Below are 13,762 nucleotides of genomic sequence, written 5' to 3' on the forward strand. Positions count from 1 at the left end.
GACTAGATACCGTTGCCAAAATCTGCAACCAGCACGCAACGACATGTCATGTCCGCAAATCACGAAAACAGTGTCAACGGACGTACTTATATGCAGAAGAAATTATTATTAACAGCTTAATATTATCATCATCCATATACTACTAAAACCCAAGCTGAACAATGCAGTGCAATGCAATGCTTGTTCCAATCTTCCAGCATCCCAAGTCCCGTCTCTAAATGATATTCCGCAACACCATACCTTCACACCCCCCAATATCCGACGCAGGCTGTCATGGCTCCCAAGATCCCATCTCTTCCCATGACTAACGTGAACCCAGCACTCTTCTGAGGTCAGGGAGATAATACCAAAGCAGTAACAGAAACTGAAAAATCCAAATCCAAACAAGCCTCGCAATCAAGGCAATCGCCGTCAAAATTGTAAATATCAAACAAAACACAATAACCTTCGTTCGCACCATACGGGTATATATATGCCTCTCAAAAACAGACCTTTCTCAAGGAATAAAACAGGTGCACCTTTGTAAGATGAAACAAATGACACCACCGACTCGCTCATTATAAATGTGCAGAGCCTTTGAAATATGCCACGGAATACAACTGACTGCAGGAATTGGGGTCCGACCAAGGCCTGAGGGAGGGTCAGGAAGCAACCCGACGCAGGCAGGGCAAGGTGTGACGAAATCATGGCCGCGGCAGGGGAGATGTTGAAACAAAGAGTAAAGGTAAAGAAAAAAGCAAGGACCTTTGGTAACAAGATGTGATGTCCATATGGCTGAACGGCTTCGGGCAACGACAGAGCCGGAATGGTTAGCCAGTTCAAACCAAACCAAACCAAACCAAGCCAGGCAGACAGACAGACAGACAGACAGGATGCATGCACACATGCATGCATGTCCCGGCATTTTGACAGTCGAGCTAAAACTGACACAACCCATTTCGTCCATTTTAGTCCTTGGCTTGATCCAGTTTCGTCCGTGGTCAGGTCACACAGCCAATAGGAGGCACGCGGGTGTGCAGGCACCTGGCATCGGAAGTGTGACGCGAAGGGCATCCATCCCCACATCGGCCATGCAGCCAAGAGAGGAGGGCGGCTTGGTGTTTTGATTGGCTGCAAAAGTCCAACCAACAGAGTTGTCTTTACAGCCAGCACCACCTTTGCTCCAACCTCGAACCACATGACTCTCCCGCCGACCCTCCTGACGCTCGCTCACGAGGCTGTAGTAGTCTTTGTCGCTGACTCCAATCCATTCTTGGGGTCCCCGTGCTGAAATGAATACGAGGCCGACGCTTGCATCTTTCAACATCTTCTTTGGGGCGGCCGCCGCCGAACAGAAAAGCTTGCCGCCTCATGAGCCCCTTGTGTGTCGGTCCCCTTTGATTTTTCCCCGCCCAGTTTATGCTCGAGGTGCTCCATCTCCATAACCCCCGGTGCTGTACACTGGAGGGCCGGACTGGTGATGCGAGCTTAAACTGGGATAACTGTCCGAGTAGTTTGCGGATGTAGTGTCCCAACGTGGCGGTGTCGCTGTTGACGATGGGTGTTGACTGATCGGAGTGTGTAAGCCACTTGAACTATAACCAGTAGTTGATACAGTCCGTGAATCATACGTGGTCACTGCCGGCAACGGGTTTGTGTTGATGCGCATCGGAGGCGCATGTTGGTGACCTTGCTGTGGGCTTGCATGCCTGTTCGTAGGGCTGAGGGTGCGACTTGATGCCGTGTATGCCGGTGCCGTTGTGTACGGTGTCCACGTGGGCTGTGAGCCTGACAGCGATCTGGGTGAAGGAATAGGGTCATGATGGCTGGAATGGACCGAGTATTGGCTCTGCGTGTCGCCGTGATGAGATGGAAGGCTTTGCTGCGAAGCCATGCCGTGACCCGGTGGTGTTGGCAATGGGGCATATGGTGCAGTGCTCACTGGTGTCATCATGCTGCTAGGTGGGAGAGTGCTGCTCGGACTGGCGCTGTACTTTCCAATGATCTTCTTCAGTGCCGGCTCGAGAATCTTCCACGGAAACACCTTGACGTCCTTTTCGATGTTTCGAGGCTTCGGGTTGGGGAAACCCATGATGATTTTGAAAAATTCTTCGCTATCCGCCTTCGCCTTTGACACTGTAAGGGGATGGAACCCTTCCAAGTTGCGGCGAATTCGGTTCTTCTCCTCAACGCTAAAGCGGTTTGGCGATGCAACAAGCTGCTCGAGCAGATGGATAGTGTCAACCGACGTGACGTAGCATTCTGCTTTTTCTGCCCACCAGATACACGACACGCAAATGCTGTTTGCTGGCCTTTCGTTGACCGGAACGGCTCGAAAGCTGGCTGTCAAAGTAGAACCTGTTTGCGACTTACGAAACATGACGATGCGGCGTCGATTATCCCATTCTTCTTGTGTCCAGTTCTCGGCCATGCTATCCAGCTTTCCGTTAATTTTCAAAACAGCCTTGCTGGAGTACAGCGAGATAGGGTGGTATGATCCGTTGCTGCTCGCACCGTTGGCAATAGTACTCGTCCGGATAAGCTGTGGGGTCCCGCTGCCTGCTGAGGAAGGCATCGGGAGTGGCGTCAAACTCGGCCGTCCACCACTCATTGCTGAGTGATCCAGGGAGCTTCTTGTGCTCCCCAACGACCCGCCAAAACCGCTCCAGGACGGGGCGGACCGCCGATAGTGTGGCTCTGTAAAGCTGCTGCTTCTGTACGTCGTAATCATGTCGCCGCTGCCTTGAGGAAATGCATTTGCATATTGATTCTGCTGTGAAGGATAGTCGTAACTATTTGTAGCCGACTCGGGAGGCAACTGCGCATCAACAGTCTTTGGCGAGGTACTCGCCTGATCCACTTCAGGTCCAGCTGCTGTAGTGTCATGCTTGGGCAGCTTGCTTGTCCGCGTGATATCATCCCCAGACCCTTCAAGATACTGAAAAGACCCTGCGCCCGTCCGCGAGATCTCTTCTCCAGCTGCACCTTCAACAATTAATGATAAAGGCACGTTATTGCTGTTGCAGCCCGTGACCAGAAGCTGTGGAGCGTCTACACTGCACGAGTATACGTAGCCAGTTGTATCTTGAGCATCTCGGGCGAAGTCCTGAATAGGAACCTTCTCGGACCCAAAGCAAACTGAAAAATACGGCATTGCTGACGACATGGAAAGCAAGTCATAATGTGAGGATACTTTCATATAAACTTTTGTTCCAAACATGCCCGACATTGGCTGACAGGACAAGACCGTAGGACCCGTGGGAATGTATTGGGCAACCGCATTGTTGGACGCAAATGATTGCTGATTCAGCTGCGCAAATTTCTCTGTCTGCTGCACGGAAAAGTTCTGCGCGGGATACTGATCGTAAGTGGGATCTTGGTACCGTGCCGTGTCGTAGCCTACAGAGACGTGCCGAAGTTAGCTTTCAAACGGTCATTCATAGAACCATCGAAACCCCCGTGGTCGCTTCCTTTGCGAATTAAATTCGGGCAATCCAACATCCGCAATCGCAGCATATAAGTCTACAGCTTCCAACTCAAAGAGTCGAGAGCCCCATTTTCGCCTTGAACACAACCAACGTGGCACGAGGCCGAAAACGTACCTGGCACCGCCGGCAACTGAGCTTTACTGTAGGCTGCCATTTCCAAAAAGCTTGGAGAATCCCTCCGTGGACCCCCTCCGTTGGCTGCTTGAACAGCTTCTTCGTGTTTGAGGACGAGAGTGTTTGGGGAATCTAGCCCGTCGTCTTCACCAACTATGATAGTTCTGCCCGTGTTGATTTCCAACTACGAGCACAGTGTCGTTAGCGTGAATGTTGAAATGCCTGCCTCAAGTTGTAAGGAGGTAAACCCAGCGCCTGGATGCTCTACCCCAATGCTTTGGCGGATGTGGGAGGCCTGTTGGGCAGCGCGAAGGGACAGTATGGGAGAATCAACGATGCGTTACGGAAAAGCAGAGACAGGAGTTGGGGTTGAAGGAGGTGAAGAATTAGAGCGAGGTGTTTCTAGTTTTTCGTTCTGGTGCAGGGTGGTGTTGCAACAAAATCTGGACCGGCGACTCACCTCGAAGAGCTTGTATGATGGAGACTGGAACTTGGCAACAGACATGAAGCCAGTCGAGGGAGAACGAGGTGATGTAGGTGAACAAACAGATGGTCCAAGAGAGAAGAAAGTAGTTGAAGAATGCCAACCACTGTCTTAAGTGAAAGAAGAGTGGTCGCGGCTCGTGTTAAAACCAGGTCTTGTCGAGGTCTTATCCAACGAGAATCACTCAGGCAAGAGGGGTTCCCTTGCCTTCGGGAAGCGCTTGGTCTCTCAGTCGGAGATTTGATAATGGCACAGGCGTAGAGACTAATGTGGAGGTGTATGCTTTTGTTATGCTGCGGAGACATGTCAGTTAAACGCCCACGGGGGGTTTGCTTCTTTCCACTCCCAGAAGGGGGCGCACTTGAGTGAGACAGCATAAAGACTGGGGTCATCTTACTGGCGCGATGAAAGATCCTAGCGGTGGCAGACAGCAGTCCCGATCCAGAGCAGAGACAGGCGCATTCCAAGAAGAGAAGATCCTTCTAATAATCAGAGTGGGCTGTCTTTCCCTTCCTGGTTAGATTTTCTCAAAAGGGGAGCCGGATAACTTCTGATAGCACAATAACCGCTTAGAATGTCTGGAAAGACTGTTATCTCATTGGCGAAAGCTGTCCAGATGAGTAAAGAGGGAATTCCTGGCAGAGTCAGGTTTCGGGAATCTGAGTAAAAAGGGAGCAGTGAGGTGAAGCAGTCTTGTTGTTGAGCAGATTCGGAAGAGCCCGCCGTGATGTGTGGTGCCTTGCTAGGCCTATCTGTTCTTCGTGGTAGCCTCCAACCTGATTCGTTTCAATGAGCAAGATCCTTCCAACAGCTTTGTTGTCACCGTTTCTGTTTAGGCTCTGTCACTGGCACCAATTAGCAGCTTTTATTAAGGAGACATGTGGTGTATCGATCTTGCAGTGGTTCTGCGGTCCTGGTTTTGGAACATGGAGAGAGAAACAGGGGCAGAGAACCGAACGATGGGGAGATCCAACTTACATGGTCATGTACAATCCGATAGTGCGATTGAGTTGGAGGGGTCACACTCATCCAACATTAATCGTATGAGCTGTCCGCTGTTCAGAATGGGCTCCCACTCTGCAGGTACCCTGAGCCGCTCGCAGGGAGGGAAATGAAGCTCTGCAAGAGACAACTTGCGGCAAAGACAACAGAAGCTGCCTAGTATCGCAGTTGGGGCACTGTCCAAAACCTATCGTACAGACTTCAACAATCTGGGTGTATAGTCAACCTCAAAGTGGCGATGGGTATTTGACACGGCAAAAAAAAAAAGGGCGAGATGCCTGATCCAAACGCAGGTGAGATTCAGGAGAGTCAAAGTCTCGGGTTGTTATGGGGCGTGTGCAAGAAAACGGAGAGAGGGATGGGAACATTTAAGTGCAAACATTTCTTTTGAGGACTGGGATGGCGTCTGCGGGTGGTTTACATATGTATGCCCTGCGTCGAGAAGCAAATGCTGGTCGACTATCATTCGGCTGGGCATTTAGTGGAATGAGCTGTATCCACGGGGAGGAGCAGGCATGACAGCGGCAACTGGATACTTTGCTTGTATACGAAGTATAACAACAGACCGCCACAGCAAAAGCAACAGGGTGGTGTACAGTATGGGAAGCAAGGGCAGGGGAAATAAGAGGAAGGCTAATCATGACATCGGAGAAAGAACGCTCCACCTCGAGCCTTTTCCTTGGGACGCACGTCACCAGGGAAAGACAACTCCTCTTGGAAACGGCAGAGCGCATGATGGTACCAGGTCTTGAAGGGGGTTTGGTGCTCGCGATCTTGGAGCCGTCGATAAACAAGGGACTGATCAGGAGTGGAAGAGGGTACTTCCCCAGCAAGGATTTCGAATGACGGCGTCAGACCATGCCCGGTAGATGCCGCAATATCAACATGGAGTGCGAATGCCAGCCAACAGGCATGGGGACGGCAGATTGGATGAAGGCTAGGGTTGTAACATCCCAGCAGCCTGGAGCCGTCAACTTTGGACGGCGACCAGAGCCAGCAAGCTGGCAAGCGGCTCCATCCGGGTATCTTGGAAACAGACCAGGGTTGACAATATAGCGATGCGCACTGAGCTGGTGGGCCTAGGTTGTCGCCATGGATGGTGAGATCCCCGACGTCCTGAAAAGCTGCTGCAAGGGTGGCGAATGACAGGAGAGATGGATGAGGATGGCCAGCCTGTGGGCGCCTTGCACCCGGTGGCAATGGTGGTTGGTGCAGGGATGGGGGTGCTTGTGGCCGCATCATGGATTTCAATGTTGCTCGAGTCCCCGACAGGGAGTGCGTAAAAGAATGAGTGACCTGCGCTACCACCAGTGGACTGGGTGGTAATAAAAGAGGCCAGGGTGTACAGAAGTGGAGGGATCGACTGCGGTGCGATGACCGGCCAGATCACTGAGGCCACGGAGCCGGTATGCCATCTTCCAAGTCAAAATCAAGAGTTGCAGATCCATCCCTGGGCTTTGTTACGGAGGCTGGAGTTACCACGAAGTCAAGCGCGTGCTCTGTGTAGGGCTCGTTGGATTGCACGCGTGACGGAGAATCATTGAGGAAAATATCGAGGGACAAGTAGAGCGTGCAGCCTTCCAAATCGTGGACAGAGATTGGAGAGGACATGCAAAAGGATGCTCCGTACGTACCTAGGTACCCCGATAATTCGCACATGCCCCGGCACGAAGGCCCTTTCTGTCACTTATCCAAATTCTGGTTTGCGAGTCGTCTTTGATTCCGTGCGTCTGGTCCGGTCACTCTCCTCGACAATCAGACCAAAAACTGTTATCTGACAATGTCCAGTCTAACTAACCCCGGACAGGACAGCAGGGCTGGGTTGGTTTCCTGCGCCAAGTAAAATGTGGTTATGAGATCCAACCTGTTTCCCAGGTGTCAGGCGGGAAGTCTCCGCTTACATTTGAGAGAACCAAACATGCAAGGCTATGTGTCCCGACGCTGTGGGTGTGATGTGTTTGCACGGTTCGTGTAAGTCGCTGAAAGTGAGAGCCGGTGGCTTGGCCCTTGTCTGTCTCTGTCGTCCCAAAAAGGGTCAGCACCTGCTGGGTTGCGGGCGATGGCAGCGTGCCTCTGGCCGATCCGTTAGCGAACCAAATTGCTAGCCCCCTAGCTCTGTACTACGAAAGAACGCCACGGAGCGGTGGTGTCTGTTCAGTGTAGTAAAAGAGCAGTTAAGTCAACGAAAAGGCCCAACCACACGCAGGCCAGTCAAGCCAAGCCAAGCAAAGCGAGGAATGTCAACATTGACATTCAAGCAAGACCCAAACTGGCCGCCTTTGGCCACCTTCAGCCCGTCATGTCCCAGCTGGGCAGCCCTTGAGAAGCAAATGCGCAACGCTAGTGCCTAGTGCATGCAGGTCGTTGGATACCTGGGGAGGAGGGCGGGGGTGTGACAGCAGAGGCATCATGACCAGGGTGGCGATGGCAACCCAATGCCAAATTGGGACGCAGCCAGTGGCCCCGTGAAGGCACAAGACAGGAAAGCCCTCTTCCCTGTCTCCCATTCTGGAGATGGTGTGATCAATGGGGGACCCAAAGGCTTTGCGCTCGACTTCCATGGTTCCAAAAGGGAGAACTGGAGTTGATAGATGGCTAAGACTGCAGCGTGGCGTTCCCTTCCGGTTTGAGCTTTTTGTGGAAGTTGTTGGACTTGGCGTTGAAGGAGCAGTTGGAATATTGTGTGGTCTTGCGTACGGCGACGACCCACGGCAGAAAGTTGCTACCTCGAATTGCCCATGTAGGTATCAACGCAACTATGGACTACTCAGTACTCCGGACGTGCTACCAGAGATCGCTCTGTGCGGTGAGTTGCGATTATCCTTGCATCTGTGGGCATGGAGATGGTTCATTGTGTTTGTCATTTCCCATTTTCCAAACCACGCACATGTTCCTCTCCGGGGTATTGATGTGCCTCTCTCGGTCGAAAGGTGTCAGGAAGATCGGGTTCTGTCATGTTGTGGCCCTTGTGGGCTTTGAGATGCTCACCAGGAGGATCGGCATGGACTCCATTGGTCGACTTCCCGCCTTAGCTCGCACCTCCAGTTCCAGTGTGCCATTTGCAACGGTCCGTGCATCGGCCATTTGTTTGTCACAAGCAGACAGATGGCAGAAGTGTCGGGGAGAGCATTGACCACAGCTGGGCTAATGAAGGATGAAAGGCAGCTTCATTGAAGACGACAACAATAAGTGGCAACTAGACAGCGTCGAGGCTCCACCAAGGTCCTCGGCTTCAGCAAGCTCGGCCGGGAGGCTTTAGATACGGCAATACACCAGGAAGAATATTTGCGGGTTTGGTCCGTCCCGCCCGTTCCCATGAACTAGCCCAAACGCTCACTAATAAAGCAGTAACGGTTGCTTGCAAGCGCAGAGGCGGTCTTCCGAGGCTAATAAGTTTGCTGTGTCCCAACTAGTGAGCAGAGTCGGCATCCAGCGGTTGGCAAGGCTAATTTCCAAGTCCTCTGAGCTGAGTCTGTTTTTATCCGTGAAATTGCATGCTTCTTGTCACCTGGGATCAAGCAAAAGGTTGGTGGTCTCAGCGTGGCTTTTGTCTTGGACTGGGATCTCCCTCCGCTGGTTCGATGTCAATGGACAGATAGAATAGCCCTCATGCATCCGGCTAGATGGTCCCATTCTACTGGGTCTCCAGAGATCTTGCAATTCTGAATTGCTTTCTTGTCCAACCATGCTATTTTGCTTGCGTGTGATGCGGCCCGATGAGGTGCTGGTCGGCGATAAAATGGTAATTCAGTTGTGCCGCGTTCAGGGTAGCAACAATAACCACGCCTATCCAAAACTGTTTCGAATGATAAGGTTTAAATTCAATCGGCATGGTTACAAGACAGAAGACGTAAAGACTCAGATCTTGACTCTGAAAGTCGCCAGTTTCCCACGATATTCCCGCTGTTTTGCATGCAGTGTCTCACAGAGTCCAACACAGGAGAGATCTGCTCTGTTGGAACAGGACGAATCGACACTGAGTCGGCGAATTGTGAAGGCCCTTAGTTGGCCAGTGTCCCCCCCCCAACATCTCGATCGACGCGTGGAAAGCTCAACTTCTGAGTTTGACAGCATCCTTATGCTTGAGAGCTAAACTACTCTGGCTCTAATGAGAAACAGTGCAGTGTTCTCTTGTGCCTGGGCGAAAGGCGTCAACAGCACCTGAAGAGTGGGTCGAATACCCCGACCCTTGGACCACAATTCCATGACTTGAACTTGGTACTGGCTGGGGTATTGCGGTCAATGCGTAAGGGCCCCTAGCTCTATGTCGAGGAGGTCTCCATTTGACAGTTTTCGACGCCTAACTTGTCGTGTTGTTGCCCATGTCCTGTTCTGCAAATTTCGTATTTGTTGCAGCAGTTTTGACCCGGCGGAGCCATGGTTCCATGAGGCCCTCATAGAATCGACGCCTTTAACAGAGCTCATCTGGAGCCTTTGATTGAGTTGAGGGAATGAAAGGAAAACTGGTTGAGGTTCATCCACGCCACAAGGCACCATGACTGGACCTGGTCAAAGTGAAGAAATTTAACTTACTGCAACAACTTTCTAGCAAAAGGGTGCTGGCTCTGGTGCCAACGCAAGGTACGGAACAAGGGAAGATGTGGTCTGGGGTGTCAGAACTGTGCAGAAGTCGTCAGTGGATATCAACGCTTGCTGCAAGCCATTCATAGCGTTTGTCTCACTCCTCTTGTTTTGCTTCTTGCAATGTGTTTTTGCTTTTGCCTTGATTTGATGACGAGTTCTCTCCTGCCCGATCAGCAGATGTTATCGTGATCACTGGACCACCCAGCCCAAGTTATGTCTTCATCAGCAACGTTGGTCGTCTGTTCCTCAAGTATTGGAGATGGTAGTGCTATTATAACGACTACGTGCCAACACACCTCTCTGGCTTGAACACAAAAAAGTATGCTGACTTTCTTGGTACTCAAACTGAGCCACTAATTTGTTGACATGCGTTAGCGTGGCGCTATCCAAGTTTGTTTGTTCCCGTGGTCAATGATTTTAGCAACGGTCTTGTTTGTGTGGCTGGATTGAAGCGGATCCGATCATTTGGGAGAGGGCCCAATTTATTGAATTGAGCCTCGATGGGAACCCGGAGAACGCAGGAGACTCATATTTGGAATATGAGCATGGTGGTGTTCAACTCTGAGCATATGTCAAAAACTCAACTTTCTTGCGATAATCATCTGCCGATAAATTGGCCCAGATATCCTCGCACAAACGAAACACTGGGCAGAACTTACGCGAAGCGAGCGTTTGATGCATCGTATCTGGTTCCTGTCTGGTAAAGGTATGTCGTACGCCGACATGCAGTGTTGGAGTAGTAGCCGAGCTCATGGTAAGGCTGGGTTGCCAGACCAAGAGTCTAAAGAACCGATTCACCCAAGGGTGCCATCATTCTCCCCTCTCTTTTTTGGCTCTTCTTTTCTTTTTTTCGCGGTTGCACCGTTGCCGTTGCGAGGATTTCAGCACCTGCACTTCAGCCGTGCATCCGCCCACACAATTGACCAACCGTTTTGCGGCTGCCAGTGACGCAACCCGCTCATCAAGGGTCAGGATCAGTGCCAGGAGGGTGACGGCTAGCCCAGGGGCAGCCAGCCACACTTCGCCATCGTCGTTCGGCTCTTCATGGGCTGGTGTGGAGGTGCCAGAAGATGATGTGGATGTCGAATATTGGATGCTTGGGATTTTGCAAGGTTGAAGCAGCAAATTTGCTGTCACGACCATGACGTGAAGTGGCATAGCCGACAGTCAAGACCAATCAATCGAATATCCGAGCAATTCATCTCGGGGTTTAGATGTTGCTGCCTGACGGCCTGCAATTTGGGAGCCTCCTTCCTACGTGCGGTAATAACACGGGGGGAACCAAACAGGATGCTGGTTCCCGGTGGCACATCAGTCAACACGGCAGGTGCGGCCGAAGAGCAGTGGCAACAGCGAAAGCCTGGTCGTTCAACTTCAATGTTGACTTCAGTATCAATACGCTCACTATTTCTCGCTCTTTCTATCGTGGCCTGCCCATAGCCGATGCGACAATATTCCCTTCCCGATTCAGATTCCTTGCCTTATGAAGTCAAGCGCTCTATCGGCCGAGAACTTGGCTATCATGCGACCAAGTGACCCCATACCAGCAGTCTGGAGAAGATTGAGCTTTGACCCATCCACACCACCAGCCTGAGATTGTACAATGTTGTGAAAAGCCACAGCCCCATCACCGGTGCTTGGCCAGAACCAGCAGCTCCTGTATGCAGACGCTTGTCTCATTCTTATCCCATATTTTCAAGCTTGGAGGTGCTCGAAACCTGGTCAAAAGTTTCCAAATATCCTGCTGACCTTCATGAAAGGTGCCTCGATTCAAATGGTATGCCGCCACCTCACCGTAAACATCCTGGGCCTTGGCGCCGATCGCTTCCAGGGGACTTCGCAAGGATACAACCGCCGCCGCCAACATGATCAAGTTGCCGAGCAAACAGGGGGGGGGGGGTTACCCTGGTAAATCTGCCACCACCTCGGTGGTCCATCCACTCGGCTCCTGTCGTGACAGGCTCGTCAATTACGGCACTTGAGCACTGGAGCACTTGAGCTTGTGGAGCCAGATTGTTTTCAAGGGAAGCGTGTGTATTGTCTGGTTTAGCTTGCCTCGGCCGCCCTAGGTCCAATGCACTGACTTGCGTTCACGAAGGCTATTCGACGTAATACGATGTTCCAGCTAGGAGGAGTAACAGCAGGATTACCTCGTAGAAACGAAGGATAAATCAGCATTACCCTCAACCCAAGGGTTTTTGCCAGTTCGCTCTTGCCACAAGAGTTGCCAATACATGAAGTACGCGACATTAAAGCATCACCGGACGCTAGGCGCACGAGGCTAATGATGGAGCCAGAGTCCTGAGAGCCCAGCCATAACATGCAAGGTACTGTTGTCGCCAACCACCGCTAAGGCAGACCAGCCCTGTTGAGCGTTGAAGCAAGGGACTGGAGGCACAGTCCCTCTGCATAGGATAGGGAGAGACAGGGCGCACAACTCGCAGGGTCTGCCACACAGCGCCTTGAGCTTTCAAGGGTCATATTGGAATGCACAAACTTTTCGAGCGGAGCTTGTGACATTGAGAACTCTATTTGACCGAGATTGCGATCCCAAAGCGCCAAAACGGTCTGGCAAAAGCAAGCATCACTGACGTCCGCAGCTTCGCAATTCTTTGGGGTCTGGTCAGTCATCCAGAACCGCCGCCACACCACCGCAAACATAATTTAAGACTTCATCAGCGAACTATGTGACTGGTGGCCCAGACTCTCGCTACTGTGTCCCGTAGCAAGTTTTGTTTGTCCCACGGGTGTGCTGGCCAGAGCTGTTTGACACAACGTGTTCGCCAAGGCCCAGAGCCACGAACGGTTCCACGTTGTTGGCAAATGACATGGATTGGTGAAACCAATGCCGACATCATTTGTACCTCCAACAAAAAGGAGACGGGGATGGGCGATCCTCACACTGGTGACGGTCAAGCGTACCAGTACACCGGGTCGGTACGGTCTAAAAGCTCAATGGATACCACACATGAAGGTGCATGCTTTCACGACATGAAGATAGTGTCACTAACTTTGCCTCCCATTGCAGCGTGGGATCCTACAGCCAGTCCTGCCTACATTTGATGAACAATGGCTAGCTAAACCAAAATCTCACATATCATGTCCGCGTAGCCGTCGACCGCCTGTCGAACCCGACTTGCGTTCCCACCCAAGAGGTTCACTGTTCTGATTCGGCCAGCTTGCCGAGTCCCGGTGGCTGATTCTCCATCAGTCACATCTATTGTGTTGACACGAACCTCGTGCCAGCCAACTTTTCATACTGTCAACCTCACTGTCCACAGCATCAGTGTGGGTGTCACGTCATTATTCGACGCCTATAGTCAAGTCAGCCCCTGTTGTTCATACAAAATACCCGGCTTTGGTCCCATACCCGAATTGCTCCTCTGCAATCTAAAAGTCATAGTTGCACAGAGGAGCCCTTTGGAACGAGTGGGCTGGCTGGATTTGAGAACAGTGGACTACAAAAATGCAGGCTACAGGGAACCACAGACCACAACGCACACCAAAATAAAGCAAAGAAGAAGGAGAAGGAAAGGAGGGGAGGACTAAGAGAGGGATTTTGCTAAGTAGTCTATTTGTTTCTTGAAGATTCCAACAAGAGGGTAAGTCTATTACCTCCTCTGAAAAAAACTTTACTTGTGAACGTTGAGGCTCATTACATGCGTCATGGCTACTGAATGAACTTACGACATCCAACAAGCTCTATTATGCAGATTGGCCGAGGGAAATGTTTACAGCGCTTAAAGGACCCCTTTGACAGATCACAGTTCGCACCGTAAAGGGTGTTGGGTTTGTACGATGTTCAAGCATGACAATAAGTACATGCCACCTCATATCCGCATACCCCATCGGCTCTTTTGGTTGCTGCAACCCACATGTGTGAGTTACAAAACAAGGCTCAAATACTTGTCAAAGTACTCATCAAACCTTACAGATGCGCAAAGTGCCGTGATAAGTTGCGAAGCTTGTCAATATCCTGGAGACAATTCATCACGACACATGTGCTATATGATTTGGATTCCGCCTTGTGGTTGCTTCGACAAATGCGTTCACTTGGCCAGCTCCAGCTGGCAGTGCCAATGCGAGAAACTTTTACTACAAATTTTATCCA

General features: G+C 51.3%; 1 protein-coding gene across 1 annotated transcript; it reads right to left on the minus strand.

The window, feature by feature from the left end:
• Nucleotides 1-1,396: 1,396 nt before the first annotated feature.
• On the minus strand, nt 1,397-4,086 carry VFPPC_13413 (hypothetical protein; the record flags this gene model as incomplete). The annotated part of the gene is made up of 3 exons (XM_022428877.1): nt 1,397-3,378; nt 3,582-3,765; nt 4,042-4,086. The coding sequence occupies 3 exons, from the start codon at nt 4,084-4,086 to the stop codon at nt 1,397-1,399; spliced, it is 2,211 nt and encodes a 736-aa protein (XP_022284598.1).
• Between the last annotated feature and the right edge of the window lie 9,676 nt (nt 4,087-13,762).

The sequence above is a fragment of the Pochonia chlamydosporia genome, chromosome 2 (genome assembly GCF_001653235.2).
Source record: "Pochonia chlamydosporia 170 chromosome 2, whole genome shotgun sequence".
NCBI classification, from domain to species: domain Eukaryota; kingdom Fungi; phylum Ascomycota; class Sordariomycetes; order Hypocreales; family Clavicipitaceae; genus Pochonia; species Pochonia chlamydosporia.